Raw genomic sequence first — 14981 nt, 5'->3', positions numbered from 1 at the left:
CTGGAACAGGAATCTAATTTTACAAAATAATTCCTTACAGTGTGGAAGTCCATTTATAGTTAGAGGTGCAAACTAATAACAAAAAGGACTAACAGAGAGATAATTTTTCTGCCTCGGGAAAGCGTTCTTTTATGCAAGCCGTTTCTTCACTTTCTGTTGTCTTCCACAAGGACAAAAAACATTCCGCCTGCTGTCCTCTTGACACTTGCAAGCCACAGAGCTCTTTCATCTTTTTCTCCTTCCTTTCTTTCTTCTTTTATTTAAGGATCCACCTAAATTGCATTCAGCCAAATAGTTCACTTTTTGTTCATTGATTGTGTCGGTGTCTTTTGTGTCGGTGAATGAAAGAGAGAGCAAGAGTGAGAGTCAGGACAGGAAGAATGTGAACGTATGTTTGAGTGTCTGGGTGAGGGGGTCTAGGGTAGGTTTGGGGTCAAAAAGTAGTAGATGGGCGGGGGGGGGGGGGGGTGGAGGGTGTAGGTTGGTGGGCTCGGGGGGGATTTGGGGGTGGGCTGGGTGGGGGGAGAGGTCAAACGAGGACTTGCCACAGAAATGACGTCAGAGACAAAGCTATAATCCCCTAGTCTTTTTTTTTCTTCATCTCCCTCCAAACTCGTTGTCTGTGCAAAGGGCTTTCGATGGGGGAGTTGGGTTGCTGGTGAGGAGGCTCAATTGTGGCTGACGTAGTTGTCCGTGGGGGGCAGGACTGGGGGAAGCTTGCTGGGCAGGGTGATCAGAGGCCGGTGGAACATCGCCTGCTCTTGGGCCTTGATCTTCACCGCCTGCCTCCGGAACTTCCGGGCCCTGAGGATGGCCGGGACGCCCCTCCGGAGCCGCTGAGCAGCCTTCCTCTGCCACACCTCATATTTGGAATACTTCACAGTCACATGTTTTCTTGGGACATCCTGTGGAGTTGGGAAAAAGAGGGAGAGAGAGTTTAAAGAATTTGTCGGTATATTTGGAGCTCGCCATACCTTTGAAGGTCACTGCTGATTCTGATTACAACGGCTATTTTCCCCTGACAACCCCTAAAGAGAAAGTTGTCAGCAAGAGCTCGGCTCCGCCCCCTCATCATAATGTCTGAGGGAATGCGGGAGACTATCTCAATGTGACCACACATTCATTGTTCACTAAATGACCCTTCCCCCAACACAAACCTATCTCTGCAGTAAACACATTCCGGTGAAAAAAACACTATCCCTGGCCAATTCCTTAAAACAGTGAGACTGGGAAATCCCCATGCAGAGGGGGAGGGGGGTTGTTTGTGTGTGTGTGCATGCATATGAGAGAGATAGAGAATGGGTGGGTGGGGGCAGAATTTATGCGTAACTAGTACTCCTCCTGAATGGCTTGTTTGGGTCATGGCACTTTGAGAGTACTCTGTGTGAAAGTGTCTCTTTCTCCCTAGACACACACACATCAATTGCAGTTTATCTCCCCATTCACTCCCCAGCCTGGAAACATCTGGGCGAGAGAGAGAGAGCAGTCAACTCCTTTCACTGCCAAGGCACGACTGGGAATGTGTCCCAACATATCCCCCTCGCACTCACAACACCTAGTAGACATGTACCATTAGTCTTTAACATACCTAAACAGTCAAATAGTCCTAAACGGTCTTAAACAGCCATTAGCAGTCCTAAATAGTCCTATCGCCGCCTTATTTCACAACCAACTGATGTTGACATTAAATGGCAGTTGAAAGTCAAAACGGAGGGATATCTATCTATCCAGCCCTGGGGGGGTAGTCGTAAAGTACAGGAGATGAGAAGAGGAAGACATTTAAGAGTTTTGGAATGCTGCCCACAGTTGAGGTTGTTGTTCACAGAGTTAAAAAGCCTGCAGCTTCTTTTGAAGTTTTCGTGTGCACGCTTTTGACTTGATTCACAGTGACTGTTTCCCAGGGCTCGATAGCTATTGCCGTTTCAGTGAAGGGTGCCAAATGTATGCACGTTTTGGAGCATCTAGTGTTCCGTGACTAATCCAGGCACATTGCAAATGTTGAAAAAAGAAACTCGACGTTCTTTGTTTGGGTTGTTTTGAAGCGGGCCTGAATGGATCCGACCCTAACAGGCAGGTGTGTAACGTGTCACAACAACAATTTCTAATCTGCTCACTTTCTCACCAGCTGTGACCAACCCGCAGTTGAACCTTATCCGCTCTACCCAAATGTACTCTCGGGCCCTGGTGTTTTCCACCTCGGTCAGCAGTCTCGGAAGGAGATACTTGCTTACCACCGACTATTTTCGCAAGATAACACAACCCTCAAACGACTTTCTCGCCACTCCCACAGACGGGGGGCATACGGGTTCAGCACGCGGTGGAACGAAGACAAGTGAGATGTGGAGATAGATAGGGACACATACGGACAGGTCAAGGACAGGTAGGGCTGGTTTCCTGGTTTCCCCCATACGGGTCGTACCTGTTTGAGTGTGGGCACCATGGGAATGATCTGTATAGAGGTGGCCGACACGTCCCTCTCTGACTTGGCAGGTTTGGCACAGTACTGCTCCAACAGGTTGAGGTCACAGCTACGGAAACAACACTCCTCCACGATACCGCGGTTCTGGGAGCGTCTGCTGTTAGACCTGCTGGTTGGCCTACCTGCAGTAAAGAGAGAGGAAGGGAGAGTGAGACCCTTAGGAGAGGAGAGACTTGTAATTAAATGACAATGAAAGAGAATCAAGATAGCAGCGTTGGCAGTTTGGCCAAATCCATCAAATTCATAATGTTTCCCCCCCCCAATTGACAAAATCCAATTGGCCCACTTCACTTTGGTCAAACACAGGATAAAAGGCTATCTGAGCCCAACGCTGACAAAAGTTGATGTTCGTTTGTTGGCGTGTTTGTTTTCCGAAGTGGTCATCTTGTTAGGGTATTTAATTAAGCCATCCAGAAGTCCTTTAGAGGGTAAATACAGCAGTAAATACTCCTCGCACACTGGAGAACGCAGACACAACACCGCCAAGCACAGGGAGACACAACCGAGCACAGAGACTAGAGACACACAGCCAGGCACATACTCACACAGCCAAGAAGAGAGAAACAGAGACACACGTAGCCAAATACAGACAAAAGAGACACATAGATCTGAAACCCTCACTATTTGGGTGAGTAAACACACAACATGGACACTCTCCTTTGACCTTATCCCCTTGCCAACTCAGCAGAGGGAAGGGGGAGGGGGAGTCCACATACAGTACATCTGAAAGGCCGGGGAAAGACAGGAGATGGGAAGGAGGGGCTGCTGATAGAGAGATAGAGGGAGAGAGGAAGACATTGAATGGAGAGAAATGCACTTAAAAGACACAGAGCGCGAGTCCCTTGCGTGATCTATCAGCAAAGAGGTAGATTGTGCAAGGGAGGCGGGAAAGCAAAAGATTGAATGAGAAGATATGAGGGAGAAAGGTGTGAGAAAAGAGAGACAGAAAGGGGGGGGGGGGTGAGAAGAGAGAGGTGGAGGGTTAAGTAAGACGTAGCACAGGGGAGAGTACTATCCGTGATCAATAACGGCCTTGTTTGAAGTCCTTCTTCACCCCCTACACAATGTTGGAGAAACCTCAGGAGAGGCCAGACCAGTATTTCATTGCAGGAGGAAGAGAGGAACACGAGAGAAAAAGAAAGGGTGAACCAGAGGGGGGGGGGGGGGGGCCCATCTATGTTGGCCCAAATTGGATAATGACCTCTCTTAGCAAGCAGCAGCACAAAGATTTTTTTGTCAATGCCAGTGGGTGGGAGGATGACAAATATTTAAAAAGTGAAATTGTCCACCTTTTGTTTTTGCTGTCTGTGTCAGGGGCAGAGGAGAAGACGGGGAAGAGAGGACAGGAACCATCTTAGTTCTACATACTGATAACTGCATGTACTTATTGTAAAAAATATAAATAATTTTAGGTCAGCTAATAATAACAATCACGTCGTTTTTACTATATGCTACAGTCTAGACGAAGTCTACTAGAAGAGCAATAACAGGGCTATTAATAAGAGTACAGTGGTAATCCTCCCTCCACCGAAATAATTGAATCCTTCAAATGTAGATCAAACGCAGTGTGGTTGCCTATAGCCTGGGAACATTCGTGGTGAGGTGACTGGTATGCCTCTTGGGTGCTATTACTTTCCCCCACGGAATGCGTGGTAAACAAGTGGCCCATTGTGTCGCATTGAGTTGTGTGTGCCTTCCCTGCTCGCCGCCCTTTCATATGCAATCTGAGGTAGGCTACAGCAACAGAATCCGTCCACTCAGTAGTATCGCAAAGGCGTTCCGTCTTCAGACACATCGCAGCGAAGCACAGCTGGTTGTGTGTGTGTGTGTGTGTGTGTGTGTGTGTGTGTGTGTGTGTGTGTGTGTGTGTGTGTGTGTGTGTGTGTGTGTGTGTGTGTGTGAGAAAGACAGAGAGCGAACACACGCGTACCACACACAGTGACAGACACAAAGATGTAACTCTCAGTACAGGAACACACGAGAGTGAGAGACAGTCAACGCAGTTGGAAAGCCAGCAGAAAATAAAAGGGAGAACACTCAATTAAATAAAAGTTACAGCGGGTTTAAGTGAAACCTACTGAAATAGAATCCTCTATCTTCACAGACGAACTGCAGCGCATCCACCAGTTCTCCTCCACATAGCGTCTCCGCCGAGGCCACTTCAACGATGTACAGAGTAAGTGCCAGCGCAATGACCAGCACTCGATTTGACGAAGACATCATCTTGACCTGAGGAGAGAACATAACACATCTAAAAATCAAACGTTCACTGCATACAATACAAACTGGTAGGCTAAATTGTTGGTGCCTTCCATAGCCACTGTTCAGAAATGTAGGTTAAATATACATTTCAGAATCAAAACCCAAAAGTCAGATGAAAAGTTTCCAATCAATATCTTGCATAAACGACCCTCACAAATAATCTACCGCGTCCCTCACAAATAATCTACGGCGCCATGAAACGTATCCAACATGATTCGTAAACCAAAAGTATTTTTTTACGGTTTAAAAGTCTGGCGCAATGAAACATTTTAATTCTGTCCTACTTTGTATTTGAGCTGTGTTTTACGCAGTGATTAGTTATCGCCCTCTTGCAGCTTATTCTGAGGGAAAAGATACCATATCTCTGCTGAACTCTTACACAACCGGCTCAACAAGTTGCAAGACAGTTGCCGATTGAATAGCCTATCTCAATCCCCATACTCAGCATATATTTCCCCTTGCTCACCCTCTGGTAACGGGGAGACTGAGCTCTATCGCCCGCAGGACTCGCCCCCTAGCGGTCTTTGAGGTATCTCCTGTTTGTCCCGAGTTCAGCAAAGGGACGCACTAACAAGATGCGAGTGGAGAGGATCATGTTTCGGCATAACAGTGCCCAGAGTAAGGATCTTAAAAGTCACGGTATTGTAGCCGACTGAAAGGTAGCTAAACGCAAGAATCAACCCATCTCAGCTTCTGCACCTTCGACACTCTCACCTCACCTCGTCAAGTTATTTATATTTCACCGTGTTCTCAAATTGTCCCTTCTCACCAAAATGCGCAAACACACAAAAAAACAAGCCAGGGTAAAAGCCCAGAGAGGTTGTCCCAGCCAGCGTATTCGATTACGCATGTCTTTGCAATGTAGAAATACGGATTGTTTTACGTGCATAAAACAAGCAGAAGAGCAAGAAGTGTTGGGTCTCCATAGATTACCTTCATTCTTGTGTTTTCCGTTCTCCGGCAGGTGTGGCAAAGTGAGTGGTGTTCGTGTCTTTTCTGGGTTTCCATGTCAGTTGGCAGTAATCTAACGTTGAGCGTTATTTGGTTGGAGAGGTTGCAGTTGAGTTAGTTTCCCAGTTGGTGAGGGCTATGGAGATGTTGAGTGAGAGGCTGTCCCAAAGACCAGGCGACAGGCAAAAGTTCTCAGGGAGAAGTATTATATACCAAAACCCGCCCCTTACCTCCCCCCTTCTCCATGCCCACTCCCCGCGCATGTCTGAACCGACCGAGAGGGCTCGCGGTCAAGATAAGTGGTCCAACGACACTCTACGGAAAAGTGCAAAAGAGAGAGCGAAAGAGAGAGCGAAAGAGAGTGCGCGCGAGCAAACGTGTCTGTGTGGAGAGAGAGAGAGAGAAAGAGAGAGAGCGAGAGAAAGAGAGAGAGAGAGAGAGCGAGAGAGAGCGAGAGAGAGAGAAAGTGAGAGAGAGAGAGAGAGAGAGAGAGAGAGAGAGAGAGAGAGAGAGAGAGAGAGAGAGAGAGAGAGAGAGAGAGAGAGAGAGAGAGAGAGAGAATATTCCATAGTCATTTTCCACATTTAGTGTTAGTATTGGTAAAGTGGGACTCTTCCTGAAAATGTGCTTTCTGGAACACCTTACAGAATCATCCCATTGTCTCAACCCCCAACATGATACCATTCTAAATAGCTTAAGAACTCTAATACACTATACAAAATGTAAAAAAAAATATTTAACACAGAATGGATGACTCTTCTTCAAACATAACTTGTCCTAAGACCACATTTTCTTCGGTCAATACTGGCAAATTGGGACACCTTGATTGGCCAAGTGAGACACTTAATTCTTTATTGTAAAGGATAAATGAGAGAGTAGGCTACAAATGGAGTGTACAATGACTACTTTTTACAAGCATATGTAAATGTCAGGCGGCAATGGAAGTGAAAATATTCAAATTTAAATACCAGCTGAACAATACCGCAGTCACCTGAGGCAGCAGGTTTAAAAAGCATTTCTAGTTTCCTTCTATAGGTGGATGCTGCCAAGGGGTCTGTTGACTTAGTTTGTGACATGGAACTGACATTGACACTGTAGGAGCCGTTGGCCAGTGTTGCAGAGGCCAGAAAAAAAGCAGAGACAGAGAGACACAGATCTCTGCAATGTGAAAGTGGACTTTGATATCACCTGTGAGTCTATGATCTAACTCTAGTTAAGGGAAGGACATGGTGCTTGTGGTTAGACAGGAAGATTTGATCTGCACAATGGACTAGGTCTGTATTTTGCTCAATTGCCTGAAATAATTAATATAATTCATTTAGATAATTCATTTTAAACTCATTTTATTTCATTTCAATGGCAAGTGATGTTCCCCCAGGAAAAAAAATCGAATTGTTGTTGTTATCGGAAGGCAACCCAAACTCTATTAAAATGAAATATTGGAACATCGATCAGAAAGCGCCTCCTCTTCTTGTTCCAGCCCAGTTCCAGAGGTTTTATCACACAGCAATTTATGACAAGCTGTGCAACAGATTCATTGAGTATTGTATCTGCAAAAATCAATTGAATCAAAAACATGAATATGCACTGTGCCTATGGCTCTACTATGGCTCAATGACTCTTAAACAAATTCCTTTTGTTTGTGCACCATTATAATGTTCTGTCTGTGTCCTCCGATAATTTTACCCTATTGACTCCCCTTCTAACTAATCATTTTAACAGCCATCAAAGGTCAAACTTGGCTGACGGCTGATGTCATTTTGGAATATTATACCAAACTTTTCTAATAGATTTTTTATGAATATTTCAACATGAATATTTAATTCTAAACATTCATTGATTTTATCACAAGTTGTTGGTTTAACATCAAAAGTATATTAAAACATTGAAATGATGTGACATTACAGGTGCAATTAATGATGCCTGAAAGCATCAGCAATGCCTTATATACATTGGGGAGAACAAGTATTTGAGACACTTCCGATTTTGCAGGTTTTCCTACTTACAAAGCATGTAGAGGTATGTAATCTTTATCATAGGTACACTTCAACTGTGAGAGACGGAATCTAAAACAAAAATCCAGAAAATCACATTGTATGATTTTTAAGTAATTAATTTGCATTTTATTGCATGACATAAGTATTTGATCACCTACCAACCAGTAAGAATTCCGGCTCTCACAGACCTGTTCGTTTTTTTTTAAGACGCCCTCCTGTTCTCCACTCATTACCTGTATTAACTGCACCTGTTTGAACTCGTTACCTGTATAAAAGACACCTGTCCACACACTCAATCAAACAGACTCCAACCTCTCCACAATGGCCAAGACCAGAGAGCTGTGTAAGGACATCAGGGATAAAATTGTAGACCTGCACAAGGCTGGGATGGGCTACAGGACAATAGGCAAGCAGCTTGGTGAGAAGGCAACAACTGTTGGCGCAATTATTAGAAAATGGAAGAAGTTCAAGATGACGGTCAATCACCCTCGGTCTGGGGCTCCATGCAAGATCTCACCTCGTGGGGCATCAATGATCATGAGGAAGGTGGAGGGATCAGCCCAGAACTACACGGCAGGACCTGGTCAATGACCTGAAGAGAGCTGGGACCACAGTCTCAAAAAAAAACATTATTAACACACTACGCCGTCATGGATTAAAATCCTGCAGCGCACGCAAGGTCCCCCTGCTCAAGCCAGCACATGTCCAGGCCCGTCTGAAGTTTGCCAATGACCATCTGGATGATCCAGAGGAGGAATGGGAGAAGGTCATGTTGTCTGATGAGACAAAAATTGAGCTTTTTGGTCTAAACTCCACTCGCCGTGTTTGGAGGAAGAAGACGGATGAGTACAACCCCAAGAACACCATCCCAACCGTGAAGCATGGAGGTGGAAACATCATTCTTTGGGGATGCTTTTCTGCAAAGGGGACAGGACGACTGCACCGTATTGAGGGGAGGATGGATGGGGCCATGTATCGCGAGATCTTGGCCAACAACCTCCTTCCCTCAGTAAGAGCATTGAAGATGGGTCGTGGCTGGGTCTTCCAGCATGACAACGACCCGAAATACACAGCCAGGGCAACTAAGGAGTGGCTCCGTAAGAAGCATCTCAAGGTCCTGGAGTGGCCTAGCCAGTCTCCAGACCTGAACTCAATAGAACATCTTTGGAGGGAGCTGAAAGTCCATATTGCCCAGCGACAGCCCCGAAACCTGAAGGATCTGGAGAAGGTCTGTATGGAGGAGTGGGCCAAAATCCCTGCTGCAGTGTGTGCAAACCTGGTCAAGAACTACAGTAAACGTATGATCTCTGTAATTGCAGACAAAGGTTTCTGTACCAAATATTAAGTTCTGCTTTTCTGATGTATCAAATACTTATGTCATGCAATAAAATGCAAATTAATTACTTAAAAATCATACAATGTGATTTTCTGGATTTTACCTCTACATGCTTTGTAAGTAGGAAAACCTGCAAAATCGTCAGTGTCAAATACTTGTTCTCCCCACTGTATAAATAAATAAATAATATGCATATTTTATACCCATAATTATTTCAATACAGGCAAGCTAAAGTGTATGGAAATAACAAAACCACATTCAGAATATTCTCCCCAAAGTGTGCTGAATAAGTGGATAACATCATTGAAAATCTTGAAGTACTAATAACTGCAAAACATGAGTACTTACTTATTATAATATCATTATTAACTGTAATAATTGTCATGCAACTAGACTAAGGCCTAAGTGCTAAGTTTAAGTCAGTTTGCAATAATTTGCTTTTAAATAATTCTAATTTGGTAGATGAGTAACATTTTCTGACAAGGTAATACGTCACAGACTGATACGTAATTCAGAGTCATATAGAGGTGTATATGGCGCTGATGACACCAGCTTTCTATTTTGATGATGTCATTGCCATTGGTGCCATTGGTGGGGATGAGTAAAGGGTGTACGTTCCCAAACAGGAGCGAGAGAGAGAGTAGAGACAGAGACAGAAAGAGAGAGAGAGGGCCTCCCCATGTACACATCTTTAGACTGACACCTAGTGGCTGTGATAGGAATTCCTGCTTGTTTGTCTTGCTGTGATTGCTGTCTGTAAAAGCCTGTGGAGAAAAGACAATGGCCCTGTTTGAAAAGACAATGGCCCCGTACTTTAAAAATGTGTCCCTCCTTCCTACTTTTCTTAAAGTAAATCACTACTCTGACATAATGTGGATTGGTGGAAGCTGTGTGGTAGAACCCTTACTTTCTCCTATCCAATGGTGTCAAATCAGTGATTACTTAGGAGGAACGCATTTTTTAAGCATTCGATCAAGGCCCAGGTCCACTCACTGGGAGCAGCAAACATTCTCTGTAGTGTGTCTTTTTTTATGTCCAGCTCCTGTGGCAAGCTGGATGTAAAAATCTTTCCACAATGCTCCTCATAACCACTAAAACAGGGTCCAATATTTTGTTATCCCAGCAGTGGTTAGGATTGGGTAGAGTAATCTGATCCTAGATCTGTGGCCAGGGGCAACAACTACCAAGAGATGTGTTTTAATTAGAATCTGTTGCCAAATTACTTGTTGCTCTTAAACAAATTAGTCAGAAAGCTCATACATATGGATGAGACCTAATAGAGAATGTGGTGACAGTACATTTTTAGTGACTTGATGATGAATATTTTAACTTGTTGTTTGACTAGGTGAAAAAAACGGAATAGCGATAGATTTGAAGAGAAATCTTTAGTGGTTTGTTTGTAATGATTTACCAAGGAAAATGTACAACATATCTTGTAAAAAAAAGTGTATCCTACAATGACATTCAAAAACATTTCATTTCAATTCAAATGTTTAGCTATTTGTTCTCTGTAAATTAAATCTCAAATAATTTGTAAAACAACCATTTTACATGCATTCAGAAGTGTATTGACAGTAGACAGTTGTATTGACTGACTTGCAGCCTGATTTGTGTCGAGATCCCTGTGCTGACACCCCCCCCTAGCGGTAGACAGGGGTACTCACACCTGTGTTTCTTGTAACCAGGAAGAGGGTAGTGAAGCGACCATAAGCCAACACCTAGGACCTCGTCAAGAGGTTGGGATCTCTTGGTGTAATGGCTCTGACTCTACTGAAAAATGTGGTTGTCCCATCTAGCTATCGTGAATGCACTAACTGTAAGCCGCTCTGGATAAGAGGGTCTGCTAAATGACTAAAATGTAAAATAAAAATGTGTTGGGATGACATTCTCCCTTCCCCCCTAAAATTGCTACATTCGGATACCTCAAGTCCTGCAAGCCCTCCTAGTCCAACAGACAATTGTTTACTTCTTTACGTGATTCGTTACACTGATTACCAGGGTTGGGGTTAATTCCATTTGAATTCAGCCAATTCCTGAAGAAAACTGAAATGACACAATTGTCCTCGTCTCATTTCCTCATTGCTGGAATTTGACCCAAACACTGGCAATGACTGGCAATATTGTGGCAAATTCTAAGATGATATAGGCCTGATGCATGTTCAACGTTTATTTTTATCACATATTTTTCACATTTCAGAAAGTCAATACAATTCCATTCTGTCTGTGTCACGCGGGACTAGGTGGGAGCAGGAATCAGGTGCAGAGAGAGTTCCACTGGGGTTATAGTGCTCTTTAATAAGGCACACATAAAATATAAACCCAACAAATACAGGGCGCGGACATATAACGTGACAACCCAAAAACCACAGGGTGTCAAGTGAAAGAAAGAAAATACACCTCAGCCTACAATGCACACACGTAACAAAATAAAGACAATCCCGCACAAAACAAAGGGGGGTCTACCTACTAAATATAGGGAAGCTCATTAACTGAAAACAACAGAAACACAGGTGAAACTAATAAGACAAAACAAACAGACAAACGAAAAAGGGATCGGTGGCGGCTAGTAGGACGGTGACGACGACCGCCGAGCACCGCCCGAACAGGCAGGGGAGCCAACTTCGGCGGAAGTCGTGACAGTACCCCCCTCCTGACGCGCGGCCTCGAGGACGACCCGGAGGGCGAGGCGCCGGGCGATCCGGGTGGAGGCGGTGGAAGTCTCTCAGTACAGAAGGATCCAAAATGTCCCCCACCGGAACCCAGCATCTCTCCTCCGGACCGTACCCCTCCCAGACTACGAGGTACTGTAGGCCCCTCACCCGGCTTCTCGAGTTCAGAATGCCACGTACTGTGTACGCCGGGGACCGCTCGATATCCAGAGGGGGCGGAGGGACCTCAGGCACCTCACCTTCTTGCAGGGGACCAGCCACCACCGGCCTGAGGAGAGACACATGAAACGAGGGGTTAATACGGTAATACCTAGGAAGTTGTAACCTGTAACACACCTCGTTTATTCTCCTCAGGACTTTAAACGGCCTCACACACTGCGGCCCCAGCTTCCGACAGGGCAGGCGGAGGGGCAGGTTTCGGGTCGAGAGCCAGACCCTGTCCCCCGGTGTGAACACGGGGGCCTCACTGCGGTGCTGGTCAGCGCTCCTCTTCTGCCGTTGTCTCGCTAACCTTAGCGATTCCTTGACGGCTTTCCAGGTGTCCTTGGAGCGCTGTACCCATTCCTCTACCGCAGGAGCCTCGGTCTGGCTCTGATGTCATGGGGCCAGGACCGGCTGGTAACCTAACACACACTCAAAAGGGGACATGTTCGTTGAGGAGTGGCGGAGGGAGTTCTGAGCGAGCTCAGCCCAAGAGAGAGCCTCACGGTTAGAGCCGGCCCCCCCTAACTGTCCACAGTTATACCTCGCCCACTCACCAGGCCGGTCCCGGCAATATGACCGCAGAAACCTGCCCACACCCTGGTTTACGCGCTCCACCTGCCCATTACTCTCGGGGGAAAACCCGAGGTCAAGCTGACCGAGACCCCCAGTCTCTCCATAAACGCCCTCCAAACTCTGGACGTGAGTTGGGGGCCCCGATCAGAAACGATGTCCTCAGGCACCCCATAGTGCCGGAAGACATGGGTAAACAAGGCCTCCGCAGTCTGCAGGGCCGTAGGGAGACCGGGCAACGGGATGAGACGGCAGGACTTAGAAAACCGATCCACAACGACCAGGATCGTAGTACTTCCCTGGGACGGGGGAAGATCGGTAAGAAAGTCCACCGATAAGGGTGTCCACGGCCGTTGTGGAACGGGGAGGGGCTGTAACTTCCCTCTAGGCAAGTGCCGAGGAGCCTTGCTCTGAGCGCACACCGAGCAGGAGGAGACATAAAATCTAACGTCCTTAGCCAACGTGGGCCACCAGTATCTCCCTCTAAGACTCCGCACTGTCCTCTCGATGCCAGGATGACCCGAGGAGGGGAGAGTATGAGCCCAACGGATTAGCTTATCCCGGACCCCCCCGGCACGTACTGAGCCCCCGTTGGACAGTTAGGGGGGGCCGGCTCTAACCGTGAGGCTCTCTCTATCTCCGCGTCCACTTCCCATATCACCGGTGCCACGAGACATGAAGGTGGAATGATGGGAGTTGGCTCAACGGACCGCTCCTCGGTATCATAGAGGCGGGACAGCGCGTCGGCTTTGGTGTTTTGGGAGCCTGGCCGGTATGAGATGGTGATCTGAAACCGGGTGAAAAACATGGGCCATCTTGCCTGATGCGGATTTAGTCTCCTCGCTGCCCGGATGTACTCGAGATTACGATGGTCAGTACAGATGAGAAAAGGGTGTTTCGCCCCCTCAAGCCAATGTCTCCACACCTTCAGAGCCTTGACTACAGCTAACAACTCCCGGTCCCCCACGTCATAGTTTCGCTCCGCAGGACCGAGCTTCCTCGAAAAGAAGGCACAAGGGCGGAGCTTGGGTGGTACGCCCGAGCGCTGGGACAGCACGTCCCCGACCCCCGCCTCGGACGCGTCCACCTCCACTATGAACGCTAAAGAGGGGTCCGGATGCGCCAACACGGGCGCATTGGTGAACAGCTCCTTCAGACGACTGAAAGCTCTGTCCGCCTCTGCTGACCAACGCAAGCGCACCGGTCCTCCCTTCAGCAGTGAGGTAATGGGAGCAGCCACCTGACCAAAACCCCGGATAAACCTCCGGTAGTAAATGGCAAACCCTAAAAACCGCTGCACCTCTTTCACCGTGGTCGGAGTCGGCCAATTACACACGGCTGTAACGCGGTCATCCTCCATCACCACCCCGGAGGTGGAAATACGATAACCCAGGAAGGAAACGGCCTGTTTGAAGAACTCACATTTCTCCGCCTTGCAATACAGGTCATGCTCCAGCAGTCGCCCAAGTACCTTACGCACCAGAGACACATGCGCCGCGCGTGTGGCAAAGTAGATCAAGATGTCATCGATGTACACTACCACTCCCTGCCCGAGCAGGTCTCGGAGAATCTCATCTACGAAGGATTGAAAGACGGCTGGAGCATTTTTCAACCCATATGGCATGACGCGGTACTCATAATGGCCAGATGTAGTACTAAATGCAGTTTTCCACTCATCTCCTCCCCGGATACGCACCAGATTATACGCACTCCTCAGGTCCAGTTTTGTGAAGAAGCGCGCCCCGTGAAATTATTCCACCGCCGTAGCGATGAGAGGTAGTGGGTAACTAAACCCCACTGTGATGGAATTTAGACCTCGATAATCAATGCACGGGCGTAAACCGCCATCTTTCTTCTTCACAAAAAAGAAGCTCGAGGAGACAGGTGATGCGAAGGGCCGAATGTACCCCTGTCCCAGCGATTCAGTAACATATGTCTCCATAGCTACTGTCTCCTCCTGGGACAAAGGATACACGTGACTCCTAGGAAGTGCAGCGTTCTCCAGGAGGTTTATCGCACAGTCCCCTCGACGATGGGGTGGTAATTGGGTGGCCTTCTTTTTACTGAAGGCGATAGCCAAATCGGCATATTCAGAGGGAATGCGCACGGTGGAAACCTGGTCTGGACTCTCCACCGTAGTCGCACCAACGGCAACTCCTATACACCTGCCTGAACACTCCTCTGACCACCCCACCCCTCCTCTGAGCCCCCTGTCGCCAGGAAATCACCGGGTTGTGCTGAGCTAGCCAGGGAATTCCCAACACCACTGGAAACGCAGGTGAGTCGATAAGGAACAGGAACTAATCTGCTCCTTATGACTCCCCTGCGTTACCATGTCCAGTGGTACCGTGGCCTCCCTGACCATTCCTGACCCTAATGGTCGGCTATCTAAGGAGTGCACGGGGAAAGGTCTAATGACACAAGGGGAATCCCTAGCCTTAACGCGAGCCCCCGATCTATGAAATTCCCAGCTGCGCCTGAACCGACTAGCGCCTTATGCTGTAGAGAGGGAG

At 47.1% G+C, this 14981-nt stretch overlaps 1 protein-coding gene across 1 annotated transcript; it reads right to left on the bottom strand.

The window, feature by feature from the left end:
* Positions 1 to 652: 652 nt before the first annotated feature.
* igf2b (insulin-like growth factor 2b) lies at positions 653 to 5881 on the bottom strand. Its single transcript, XM_071326828.1, has 4 exons — positions 5675 to 5881; positions 4558 to 4708; positions 2420 to 2601; positions 653 to 905 (listed from the first exon to the last, which is right to left on the bottom strand). The coding sequence occupies exons 1-4, from the start codon at positions 5747 to 5749 to the stop codon at positions 669 to 671; spliced, it is 645 nt and encodes a 214-aa protein (XP_071182929.1). The 5' UTR covers positions 5750 to 5881; the 3' UTR covers positions 653 to 668.
* Positions 5882 to 14981: the final 9100 nt, after the last annotated feature.

This window comes from Salvelinus alpinus, chromosome 9, assembly GCF_045679555.1.
Source record: "Salvelinus alpinus chromosome 9, SLU_Salpinus.1, whole genome shotgun sequence".
Classification (NCBI taxonomy): Eukaryota; Metazoa; Chordata; class Actinopteri; order Salmoniformes; family Salmonidae; genus Salvelinus; species Salvelinus alpinus.
This window is presented reverse-complemented; position numbering and strand designations above follow the sequence as displayed.